The sequence below is a fragment of the Miniopterus natalensis genome, chromosome 1, assembly GCF_054644295.1.
Source record: "Miniopterus natalensis isolate mMinNat1 chromosome 1, mMinNat1.hap1, whole genome shotgun sequence".
NCBI classification, from domain to species: domain Eukaryota; kingdom Metazoa; phylum Chordata; class Mammalia; order Chiroptera; family Miniopteridae; genus Miniopterus; species Miniopterus natalensis.
The window spans coordinates 54,115,631-54,129,160 of record NC_142081.1 but is presented as its reverse complement, the minus strand read 5'-3'; the positions used below and the strand labels follow the sequence as shown (position 1 = coordinate 54,129,160).

The 13,530-nt window shown below is 41.8% G+C and overlaps 1 protein-coding gene across 4 annotated transcripts in view; it reads left to right on the top strand.

The window, feature by feature from the left end:
• The window catches only part of SLC12A1 (solute carrier family 12 member 1), an 80,289-nt gene that overhangs the window by 25,567 nt on the left and 41,192 nt on the right, over positions 1–13,530 (top strand). For all 4 annotated transcript variants that reach the window (XM_016211116.2, XM_016211108.2, XM_087821629.1 and 1 more), the window contains 6 exons: positions 4,052–4,136; positions 6,913–7,064; positions 8,230–8,337; positions 8,653–8,776; positions 10,474–10,575; positions 12,781–12,936. In XM_016211116.2, coding sequence (XP_016066602.2) covers positions 4,052–4,136; positions 6,913–7,064; positions 8,230–8,337; positions 8,653–8,776; positions 10,474–10,575; positions 12,781–12,936 — 727 coding nt within the window. The remainder of the gene's footprint in view (positions 1–4,051; positions 4,137–6,912; positions 7,065–8,229; positions 8,338–8,652; positions 8,777–10,473; positions 10,576–12,780; positions 12,937–13,530) is intronic.

Genomic DNA, 13,530 nt, shown 5'->3' with positions numbered 1-13,530 from the left:
AAGAAACAGTAGTTGCTATTCCTAAAGAAGTAAGGGAAGGCTTTCAGAGGAAGGACACTCAATCCAGAATTCAAGGGCTGGAGTAGGAGCTCATCAATAGAACAAAGAAGAGAGGGACATTTGGAACAGAAGGGGTAGAATGTAAGAAGGCACAGAGATAGATGCTGCTGATGGGAATTATTTTACATGCAGAATGGGGCATGCAAGGAAAATCTTTTCATCAATACGCTAAACATATTTATAAAGGAGCTTTTCTGTGTCCCTGGCACTCGGAGAGTAAGTGAACTGAATAATATCACTATCTAAATAGGCAAAGCTTATAATTTCTCCCTAGATCAATGTTCACTTCAGTTACAAATGCTATACTAGTAAAGATTTTTACTTATCTATCAATCTGTACTGAAAAATCTCTGATTTTGATTTTACATGTGATGGAAATGCAGAGGATATCCCATCATGATTTTCAGGGCATGAGCAGTCATAGTATCATTGTAAAAAGTTTTTTTCTTTCCATTGAAAAATACTTTGGTGATTTTACAATTAAGCTTAACTTTCAGCCCATACCGGCATTTATACTATTAAATAGAACTCAGAGGTCCTTTACACTACAGACAGTGGAGTTTGGATAGTAACCCAAAACTAGCTAGAGACACTAAGGAGGTTAGATCAAGCAAGATTAGATATATGTTTTAGAGACAGCCTGCTAGCAGATTGTGAAGGATGGATTTTTGTGTGTTTGGGGGGTGTCAGGGAGAGGTATGATAGGTAAGGAGACTGGAGGCAAAAGATCAATTAGAAGATATCACAGAAGTCTGGGCAAGAGACGACATGGGTTTGAATTAAAGCTATGGCAGGGGAAATAGATCAAAGGCTCAGCTTTTGTTAGAGTTAGAAGAGGGAATGAAAAGGATGTTTTCTTTTACTATGTTTTGCAGTAAAAAACAAAAACATTGCTCTACCCAGTTTGGCTCAGTGGTTAGAACATCAGCCCGAGGACTGAAGGGTCTGAGGTTCGATTCCGGTCAGGGCACCTCCTGGGTTGCAGACTCCATCCCGGCACAGGCCCGGGCATGTGCGGAAGGCAGCCAATCTAGGAGCCTCTCTAGTCCATGTCTTTGTCACTCGCTCTCCCTTCCAATCTCTCTGAAAAGCAATGGGAAAAAAATACCCTGGGGTGAAGATTTAAAAAAAAAAAAATTAAACCACAACAACAACATTATACATCATAACCAAGTGTACACACACGGCATTTTCCTCAAGTAGTTCTTTACCAGTGATGCCCTCTGATTATTTTCACATCAGTTCTATTCTCCTGTATTTGTTTCGTGCTGGTTGCAACCTACTGAATTGATTCCATGGTGTAATAGGTGAGAGAAAAAGCAGCGGAGATGTCGGGCATGTAGCTGGCTTTATGAGTCAGGAGCTCTGGGAAGGAGCTAGGGCAGGACCAGAAGCCACGGCACGTGAGGTCAGCCAGGTCTGTGCAGAAGCGAGGAGCGGTGGGGACAAGGGCGGCAGCCAGGGAAGCAAACACTCCAGGAATGATGGTGGGGACAGACGGAGGGAGAGAAGCAGCTGCCTAAGACACAGGAGCCAGGGCGGCTGGGCCTGAGAGCCACGGCGGCAAGCAGGCGAAGGCCGGAGAGGCGACTGCCTGCTGGGGAGCGGCAAGGACATTTCAGGACATATTTCTCTCTGAGAGTGAAACTAAGAATAATCACACTGTAGTGGGTCCAGTTCAACTTAGTAAACATTTTGTTTTTTACACCACTGTAAGAATTTTGCAAGATGCTTCCTCCGCTCACAACTTAGCATTCTTCTGAAGGTGGCAGTCAATGAGAGTTGGCACAAAGTTCCTTCCTGAACCTTCTATTTGTTAACATGCTCATTGGTAATCGGGAAATGGGAGCCTGGGAGAAGATCTGGGAGATACTCAAATTCAATCAAGAGGCTTAAGATGCAGTTTCAGAGACGCAAGATTAGGATACGGTAGACGCACTCCAAAGGCAGCAACCTACTGAAACGGCAGTATTCTGTCTTAAAATACGTTTGTACTATTTAGGGAAGAAAGGTGAAGGGAAGTTAGAATTGGTAGGTTTGGGTTTACTACTGGGGGCATGGAAACTAATATTTAGAGTGTAAACTGAGCATTTGTCAAAGTCCTGAGCCCTGGGAGGAGGCTGGGGGCGGGGCGGGGAATGTTGCCAGGCCAGACAACGTGAACATATGATCACACAGTGAGATATTGGCATTCTGATTCATATCGGGCCAAGTTCGACCCTTATGTAAGTTCTAAATAAGTAATTTTAGAGCTTGTAGCAGGTAGTCCTAAATAAAAACTAAGCTTTTGTGTTTTAAGTACAAGACTGCCTCCATCTTTACAACTCTTGTCCTTACATATATTTCCTTTCTTCCCACTTATATCAGTTCTTTGCATTTCACTCAGATCCCAAGAAATCCTTAATCAGTAAATTAATTTTGAAATATAGCATGAATTAGGAGATGAGTGGGGCCACGGCAGCCATGACGGTCTTTTTCTTCCTTCCGAGTGCTGCTCGGTTGCACACACTCGCCACCTCCACTTCGGGAGACAATCGCTTGGAAGGAAGGGCTGCATATGTGTGTATTAGAACAGGGATTGTCAACCGGTGTGCTGCAAAAAGTTCTAAAACATGCAATACCTGACTATTTAGTCAGCGGCACTGACCTCTTTGTCCTTAGATTGTCAAATAAAAAATTGAAAACAGCCAACACAGCAACAGCCATCAGGTGTGAATGAATCATAATTATATCTTTTTGTGTATGTGTCAGATGGGTAAAAATATATATATATTTTGGTGTGCCACAGAATTTTAGTAATTATTTTATGTGTGCCGTAAGATGAAAAAGGTTAAAAAAATCACTGTATTAGACAAACCATGTGTGGAGATATTCCTGAAAGAGTGGGAAGGAATTAATGGTCACAAAGTGACTCCATGGGGATGGCTTACTCCTATGTGGACATAGATTTGCTTGATTATGCAGCTGTTGGGTTGAGTTTACAGTCACCATGAGTTTACCTTTCTGATGGATTTGATCAGCAGATTTAAGCTGAAAAAACCCAAACAAACAAAAAACAGCTTTATACTTTAACTGCATTGATTTCTTATTTGTATTGATGGGCCTCATGTCCTCTGGTGGGAGAACCAATGCCCACTGAGACTGTGCTTCCCTCAATTCAATATTTATTGACTCCTACTATATGCCAGGCACTGTCCTATATAGTCAATAAATATATTAGAATCTCTATTTAATAATCCCTGTTAAGTTGAATTCAATTATTTAGAAGTTATACTGCTTGGAATTGATTGTGATATGATTTAGTCCCCCAAACAAGATATAAAATGGTATATTGTAAATGGTGTAAGTTCAGCTCAGTGAATTTATATATGTTTATAAGCAAGAGAAAAGCCCATTTTCTGGCATAAGCTTCAATTTGCCTCTTTCTTTATGCCTATTTCTGGAAATTAAATATCCCCCATTGCAGTCATTCCTGAACTGGATTCCAAAGGGGAAATGTGAGAGATTGGAAATTTAGCAGATCATCCTTTTTGTTCAGTCAAAAGGGATTTTTTTTTTTTAAAGGCAAGCTTAGGCTTAGTACAAAACAAACACACACAGAGATATCATCACTGTGCCAGGTATGATTGGATATTTCTCCTAATCATCTAATGTTTAATAAATCTGCATGAAATTCACAGGAGATAAAGGAAAAAGAGGGGTGTTAGCGAGTGAACTAATTAGTATACTTTACTATAAAAACTCCCTCCTGGACAGTTAGATATCTCTTATGTTCAGCACAAAATTCTACAGATTTCTTAGTTCACTCCAAGCGCTTTGTCTTTATCCCGAAAGAACCTGAGCTCACCATTTTGCTATTAGCTTGATCTTCTCTTTGGAACTTGCTTCAGGAAGCGTAGCCTAAAAAATTGAAAATACTGAAATAACTCCAAGTGATCTCTGTTTCTTATTCCACCCTGTCTCCTTGTCCCTCCACATTCTTTCTTTAAAGGATCCCCAAGATGCCATCCCCAGAGGAACCATGCTGGCCATTTTCATCACCACCGTCGCCTACATAGGGGTTGCTATTTGTGTAGGTGAGTGGTGTGTCTCTGGTGTTGGGGTGCCAGATTTACAAGGGAGCCAGTGAATTTTCATGTCCAGTGGGCTTTCAATGGGACATAAGTTGAACATTTTAAAAAAGGCAACCACTTTAATTCTCTGTTTAGATGCTCTAGTGGTTTAAATGCAATAAAACTGTAACATGGGTGTCTCTGGGGCAGGGATAGGGTGGAGGTAATCAGATCCTCATTTCACCTGAACACAAAAGGGTCCCATTTTGCATCTCTAGATGATATGAATCCTATTGCCAAGGGAAGCACCCTCCTCCCTTACCCTAAGGAGGCAGCTGAGGAACAGAGAAAGAGAAAAGCAGCCCAGCCCTGGCTGGTGTGGCTCAGTCGGTTGCACTTCATCCTGTGCACCAAAAGGTTGCCAGTTCAATTCCCGACCAGGGCCTATGCCAGGGCCGTGGGCTCCATTCCCGGTAGAGGGTGTGCAGGAGGCAGCCGATTGATGTTCTGCTCTTGCGTTGATGTTTCTCTCTCCCTGTCCCTCTTCCTTCCTCTCTCTCTAAAAAAATCAATAAAAATATTTTTTTTTAAAGAGGAAAGGAGCCCCAAACAAAACAATAACAACAAAAGCCTTAGGAAAGTGTGAAAGATACAGAACTGATGGCTGTATCTCCTCCTTGCACTGCTGTCCCTAATATGAAAATGTCACTGTCACCAATCAGCAGGAAATCAGAACAAGACCCAGCTGTCAGCAGTGTGGGTGACCAGTCCCCATATTACCCACTGAGCACAAAATATGTGGATTGGCCTGCTGTGCCTAAGCTGACCGTTGTCCTACCTGCTGCCTGCAGCCACACCTCTCCCTGCTTGGGGGTCACCTCATGCTTGTGTGATTATCAGAGAGGAAGGGATGTAGAACATTCAGAGAAGAAAACTCTTTGCTCTGCACACTAGGGGATACAGCTCCAGCCTGGGCTACTACGGAAGCCTGGATGACAGTTTCACCAAAGGGCACATCTCAGTTGTCCTCTGTTTACTATGAAACAAACTGGGAAAGTACATATGTCTTGAGTTGGTTTCTAAAGAAAAAAGCAAAAGAATTCATTTAGTTTCTTGTTTCTCTCACTGCTCCTCATTTGAGGAAATTGGATAATGTTGTTAATTGTATTGTGGCATTTCCAGGTTTAGTTACATGTAAAGAGATTTTATTCCAATGCTTTAGTACATTGACACATTTTAAAATATCATTGAATTCACTTAAAGTTAAATTTCCCAAATGGTGTTCTTTCTCACACGAAGTGAAAATGTACAAATAAGTAAAGTTATAGACCTGATTTCAAAGATTCTTTCAGTTTTTGCTGATGATGGGTAGAAAAATCTGTACTTCTGTACTTTTCCCAGGATAGGAGAAGGGTAGTTATGGGGTCTGTGGCCAGTCGTTAATGTAAATAATGATTCATGGCTTGGCTTCATGGGAAATTGGTGAGTTTTATTATACAGAAGTTAAAATATGTGATTTAGAAAAGTCAACTCAACATAAATGAACAATGCAAAGTAGTAAAATCTAGAATGGATTGTTCTTCTTGATAACCAACATAATTTCAAGTGTTTACGCAGAGCTATCAGGCCACCTCTCAGGGCTCTATAAAAAAATTTCCTGCACTGACTATTTTAAGTGGTCCTTTCAACTTGAAGATTCTATGATACTTGTCTTTCTTGGATTTAAAGAATGTGAATTCATGGCTAAAATTGAGGTTCCCATTAGTACCTACTTATCACCGGGACCTCTCTTACAGTTCTGAGCAAGGAGTAAGAACTCACCCAGCCTAGAGTTTGAAAAGCAAAATGGACAGTTTTATTGGTTGGCATTAGTTTTTAAAGTATTTATCCTTCAGATAGTTCAGAAAAGTTTGCATATATTTCATACCTGGGTTCATATATTTCAATAATCCTATTAAATGCATAATGTCAGAGATTGCCATTAGAAAAATACATAAGGAATGTTGGTGATTAAAAAATATATATCGAGGATCTTTAAAAAGCTTATAACTCCATTTCTGGGAATCTACTGTAGAGAAATATTTTGAAATACAGGAAAAAAGTATGCACAAAGATGTTCATAAAATATTTATAATAGAAAATAACAGAAACACCTACATGTATGAAAAAATGGAATAAACTAAGGTAAATATTTGATAGAATATTATTTGACCATTACTATTACTTAAGAAATCTTAATATTTTATACCAAAATATTTTGTTATTTAAACCATTAAAATGGTATGTCAAGTAAAACTATAACTGTTTTTAAAATTATGCAAGGAATATCATTAGTTGAAAGCAAGGGCTTGGTTCTCTTAATTACCTGAATTCAATAATGCCATCCTTTGGTTCTCTCACAGATGAGACAATAAATCCTACTTGAAAAACACAGAATCAGTAGCATTAAGCTAGAAATCTGAATTGAGTATGTACTAGGTGCAAAGCACTGTATGTGCATTTTAAGGGGTCAGAAAGTAAGACATTCCAGAACCCCAAGGGTCTTACAGAAGTGGGTGAGAGCTGGGACTGAAACCACCCAAGGCAGTGGAAGTGGCAGCCTGTTCGACGCAGGGGGTGCTCCCAGGCTGCAGAGGATGTGAACCTCCAGCGACCATGCCCCAGGAAGCATTGGCAATGAAGACAGGATAGCCAGTGGACCTACTCAGACTCAAAACAAATAATTATGTTTTCAGAACAAACCCCTAAGGAAGCACAATGCTTCATATAGAGAAATGACAACCCACTGTTGTTTCCCCAGGGGCCTGTGTGGTCCGAGATGCCACTGGGAACATGAATGACACCATCGTTTCGGGGATGAACTGCAATGGTTCAGCAGCCTGTGGGTTGGGCTATGACTTCTCAAGATGTCAACACGAACCATGTCAGTATGGGCTGATGAACAATTTCCAGGTTTGAGCTGCCGTGATTATAATAATGTTTATTGCCATTGTTTTCATTTTTATAATATCATGTGTAATGAAATCTCTGACACTGCAACTGATTGATTATTGATTGATTTGAATTCCACAAGGAACAACTGGTGTGAGAGGGAAGGGGATCATACAGGCATATGTGTAGCAAATTCTGTGGGTACATTTACTGCAGTGGAGAGAGAACAGGTACTTTTATGAATTGCACCACAAAGGAAGGATCACCACTGGACATTGTGCATCTTCCAAGCAATTGTGTGAGAGTTCCTGGTGGGGAGGAGAGACTTAAGTTAGTTAGCATGGGGTGCATTTCAAGCTTGGGCTTCAGTTTGGGAAAGGCCTCTGCAGTGGTCCTGGGGAGCCTGGAAGACAAGGCCAGCAGGGAAATTGTGAGTGGCAGAGGGGGAGGTAAATGATGGGGAAGGAACAAGGAAAGTTGGGAAAACTGTAGGACTTGAAACATATTAATTTGTCTAAATGATTGGTAAGCAGAGGGAGAGGGAAGTCTGTCGTGAAGGCTTCATTCATCTATTTTAACAACCAACAAAGAGAAATTAACTCAGCTGAAGTCTCATTATTCCAAAATATGGCTTAAATGGATAGAATCTCATCATGTCTCAGATCTAAAATTATGTTTAATGAGCACAGAGAAGGCCAAGATTTGAAAAGCCTCTATGCCCAAGAAGAACGAGAGAGACTGATGCCTTTAAGAAGCTGTCGAACAGCTGAGTCCCTCCCCAAGCCTTATTAAAACACCACCTTCTGTGAGATAGAATTTTCCGTCATGAAAAAACATATGTTCACAAAGGACAGAGGGGGAAATGCTATCAAAATCCTTGAAACCTCTTTCCTTATTCCTTCCAGTATCTTCTGGATGTGTGGTGATGAGCATTTATTATTTTTATAATCAACAAAAAGGCCGTTTCCATTTTGAAATAAAACAACTCCAGAATGAAACGAGCAGGGTGGGGAGGGGGTTCTGGTTAGAAACAAGTAGCTTATAAAGGAGATTCCACATCACAGAAAGTGGAAAGGGAAGCATTTGGGTGAAAATCTGGCTATTTTTAGTTATTTGTTTGTTTGTTCATTTGTTTGTTTTGGCTGTGCATTGGATGAGTGTCCTGACTTGAACCTTTCTTCTCAAGGTCATGAGCATGGTGTCAGGGTTCGGGCCCCTCATCACGGCTGGCATCTTCTCCGCAACGCTCTCCTCCGCCCTGGCCTCCCTCGTCAGCGCCCCCAAAGTGTTCCAGGTGATCCAAGAGCATGTGTTTCTCCCTCCCGCTCTTGCCACTGAACAGGGATCAGGCTGAAATATTCATTCTCACCGGCAATCATTTTCCATCATTTTCTGAAACACTTTCATGTGTGCATCTGGCTCAAACGCTATGTCTGCCACAGAGTCGAGATCGATCCAAATAATATAAAGAGTGATGAACTGCAGTGTTAACTTGTGCCTCATATTGTGTATCGCTCCATCTCTCGCCCAATCTCCTTGTTTGAATCACCCAGGGAAAATGACTGTACATAGATATAAATGACTGATTTCTCCTCTCCTTTCCCATCAGGCTCTGTGCAAGGACAACATCTACAAAGCCCTGCAGTTCTTTGCGAAGGGATATGGGAAAAACAACGAACCACTCAGAGGATACGTCCTCACTTTTGTTATCGCCATGGCATTCATTCTTATTGGTTAGTAGTGTTCTTGTTCCCACCGAAAGCCAAAAAACTCTGCTTCTCATAAGGTTTCCCTTTTAGTTTGAGAAGTTACCTGTTTTATGTTCAATATTCCATTGGGGAATATTGGAGTCTGCCTAAGAAGGAAATGAGAAATTCTTGTCCGAAGAGGGCCTTTGAAGTCTTGAGGTGGATGTCGGACTTTAATCTCCTCTTTGAATCTGAGCGTTGGAAATCCACCCAACCAAATGTAACTGAACCCATCCCCCACCCTCCCTGTTATTGTCTAGCCCAGAGTGTTCCCCAGCTGCCACCAGTCTTTCCACCCCCCAGCCTGGCAGCTGTTCTCAAATGTGGTCCGTTGACCACCTGTGTCAGAATCAGAATCACCTGTGGGTTTGTTAAAGTGCAGGTTTTTCAGGCACAACCCAAGAGTTAGAATCAGAATTTCTGGTGACAAGTTTGAGAGCCACTTAACCTAGACTTTAATCTCATCTGCTCCCTAAACAAATCTAGAAACAGCTACATAATCTCAGAGAGGCACACACATCAGTGTAGCCTCACTGCTCCCTAAGGCATCACTTTTGCTGGTGAGCACATTAGAGGAAAAGACACAAGAGGTAAGGGTGATGGTTACTGTGCATAGATGGGCGGAGTCTTCTTCAGCACAGAGGTGCCAAACAATGAGGGCTCCTCCTTATCACAGAAACTCAGGATGTGACTGTAGTTCCTGAATCTTCAAAAGATTTCCACAAGGCTAAAGATATTTGTTACAGGTAACAAGTTTTGAGAGATGTTTTAAAATTTTTTGTATAGAAGTGATTCTGTATAGATGTTTCAATTATGTAAAGTAAGCTTTAAAACTTCAAATCATTGCCCTATATACTGCATTTAAGTGACCAAATAGACAAAGTTTTAAAAATTGTATAAATTAAATAATACCCTTAAAAATCACTCTTTTAGAACAAGGCAGGTTAGCTCCATAGCACCAGCGTTGTGGCAGCTATTTTTGCCTGCTTCCTCGCTGGCTTCCACACCCAGCTGCCACCTGTATTTGCATCACCAGGGTTGATAGACACCTGACATTCAGAGAAATAGAGCTATCTCTAAATTATTTCTTCTATCACAACAATTCAGCTGGAATTAAATCATACTGGCTGGCTACAGCAATAAAACATTTTTTTGACAAATTTGAGAGGTAGAACTCTCTAGAGATGTAGAAAAGTACAAATGACTAACAAGGGCTCTGAAAGTCAGAGAGAGCAAGTTGGGTACATGCAGAGAGATTTCCAAGTAGGCATTTCTGCTGCACTAGTATTTAACTAATCTGTCACCCTTCAGCCTTGGCATGCATAGCAGATAAAGAACACGGGATTTGGTTCCTCTGGAATAGCCACAGGGGAGTTTATCATCTGCCCGGTCCCCAAACCCTCTCTCCATTCCCACTCAAATTTTTTGCAGGTAGAGGTCCTGTTTGCCAGTTTTCTGATTGGTAGGTTTTTTTGCTTCTTACTTTATGGAAAAGAAACTCTGACTAAGAACAGGTTTTAAAATGAATGCAGCCCAAAGAAAAATCACTAACTTCTTAAACTTTGACAGATGCTAGCTATGTTTTCAATCTCCAAATACAGTCAAGCTTCCAGGCTGCAACAGCTGTTCAGCCCCTGGTCTCATCACTCATATGTACATGCTCATTTCTGCTTTGTTCACAGCGGAACTGAACACCATTGCTCCCATAATCTCCAACTTTTTCCTGGCCTCATATGCACTTATTAATTTCTCCTGCTTCCATGCCTCTTATGCCAAATCTCCAGGTAAGTCGACTTTTCAAAGCTAAAATAAGCCTCAGCCAACAGTTAGTGTCAATAAAATGAAGTAAATCAGTGAAAGTGCTTAATTTGTGCTTATTTGTTTCCTTATATCCTAGTGGGCAGTGTAACCCACTTTGTTTTGGTGAGTCGGGGGATGACTTCGGAAATAGAAAAAGAATCATTTGAGCAGTGGCCTTTCTCACCAACCGTAAAGTCAATTTTCTCCTGCGGCAATAAATTATTCATTGCAAGAGAAACCACATTTATTTCAGCAGTAGAAAAACACCACTGTTTATTTCCATGGTGAAAGTGACCACAGAGGTGGAATAAATGTATATATTTGAAACTTCCCTACTATCAATTTGTTTCCTGCCCGTAGTGCAGAAGGGAAGGATGAGTAGCTCCCGTAATTACCTGCTGAGAGTAGTCAACACAGACTCACAGCGAAGCTGGTGACATCCCTGTCCTCTCAGCCTGTGGTTTAAAGTGCTGCAAAATTACACACCAAAGGGCCTTCCCCGGTCTAGTGGCCCCTCACCTCTTGTTCGCTTCCACTGCCAACAGATTTCTCCTGCCTTTCCCACCAGAACAGGGACTTGTATGGACCTGCAGAAGGCTCCTCGCCGTGAGCGCTTGGGTCGGTCGGGGGTCAGCACATCTCGGCCTGTTTAGGGCCTGCCACAGTTGAGCCCCTTTTGGAGAAGCTGCTGTCACTAAGACAAACGGTAGATGGAAGGGGAGCCTTCACCGCCCAAGGCCACTGGAGGAGCGGAAACACTGAGGGCTTCTGTGTCTGTGGTGGTGTCTTCCTTTAAGCGGAGAACAGAACGTTCTAGTCAGATACCACGAATCCCAGACACGTGCGCCCCGCGCCATGCCATGGCCATTTTCGAAAGACAAGGCCCAGGGAGAGAGGCGGGCGGGGAAAGGCTGAAACGGGAGGAGGGCAAGAGGAAGAGGGAGGAAGAGGGAGGAGAAACGGAAAGGCCGCAGGAGGGAGATGTACAGACATTCAGGCCCAGACACTGACACTCCCCCCACCTCTCTCTTTCTCTCGCCCTCGCTCTCTCTTATCTAGTTCATAGGCGCGCACACGCACAGGCGCACACACACACACAAAGCCGGGCTCCTGAAATAAGGGCATTTCCAGTGACGTTCTCAAAGTGCTGTATCCATCTTGTGGCCATTTAGGAAATTGCTTCAGAAGACGGAAAGCCCTGCTGTGTTTTGGCAACTCCAGATTTTAAATGTACTTCATCTGGAGACCAAACGTACCCTTCAAATCAGAGCTTCCCCATGCTGACCCTGCTCTCTCCCAGCTTCTATAATTTCTTTCTTTATTTTTTTTTAAAATATATCATTATTAATTTCAGAGAGAGGAAAGGAGAGGGAGAGACAGAAACATCAATGATGAGAGAGTCATTGATCGAGCCCGCACCCCAGGCATGTGCCCTGACCAGGAATCGAACCCCGATCGCCTGGATCCTAGGTCGACGCTCAACCCCAGAGCCACACCTGGCTGGGCTTCTATAATTTCAGGGAACTAATAATAAAACATGGGAAACCCCCTTGCATATATGAACCATGAGAAATATTTTCATTGTAGGTGCAAAACATATTAATGCATTGGGTTTAAGAAGACAGTGCAGACAAATTTCTCCCTCTTTTCCCATCGATTATTTCTTCTGAATGGGCAAGCTCTGCCCTCTTAGGTAAAGGAAGAGCTAGCAGGGAGTTAACGGGTTGACTTGATGACTGCTCTGCCTTCTTCATGGGAGAGTAAGCCCATTGTCTTACCCTCCTCCTTCTTGGCCCACCAAGGAATTCCTCCTACCCTCCCCACAATTCCCCACTTTTCCATTGCTCCTGCCACCTTTTAGCTCCTAATGACGTAGATATCAGATACTCAAGATTTCCTAGTTTGGGAAGACAATTAGGGGGCATGCAAGAAGTGAAGAGGGGCCACTAGAGACATTTTTCTGTATTTCATAGCATCCCTATTTGGTATAATTACACTGTCATAGGCCAGGGACCCAAGATTACAGAAAACTAATAACAGAATTAGAAACTTGACCTAAAAGCTCTGATTTTTTATGCTAGGAAGAAACATGTTACCTGTATTCTGATACTGTGCGGTGGCATGGTGTTGGTAGTGTGGAAGATTTTCTTGTACACATAGATTTAAAAAATTTTTTTTTTTACTTTCAGGATGGAGACCTGCGTATGGAATTTACAACATGTGGGTATCTCTTTTTGGAGCTGTTTTGTGCTGTGCGGTCATGTTTGTCATCAACTGGTGGGCAGCCGTCATCACCTACGTCATTGAGTTCTTTCTCTATATCTATGTGACCTACAAGAAGCCAGGTAAGATAAGAAGGGCTGTATAGGAGTAGGCTTACAAAGCAGCCTCTAGCTACTCATTTATTCAACAAACAGGTATAGAGCAGCTCCTACGTGCTTAGGTGTGCCATGTGTATGGTGGATACCAATAATATAATGTAATATAACAATAGTTAACTTTGTTGAGCATTTATCATATATCATGCTGTACATTAAGAATTATTAGATCCATTTTACAGATGAAGAAACGAGTTCAAAGAGTTGACCACTTGCCAAGGTAACAGTCAGGATCTGATGGAGCTGACATTTTAACTGCAGTGTCTACGATACCAAACCCCACAAGCTTCCCATTATATCACCTTCTAATGTCCTGATGAATGAGATAAAGTCCCTGTCCTCAAGAAGTTCAGAGATCCACATATAAGTAATGAACAGTTAATATAATATGATATAATATAACATATATAATAAATATAATATAATTAATATAATATAATTAATATAACATAATAATATAAATATCACATGTAAAGTGAGAGTTTACATGAATGAATTGCTGAGAAAAGGAGAGAAATGGATAGACTGCAGGAGGGGGAGGCTGGAGACCACAGAGCCAGG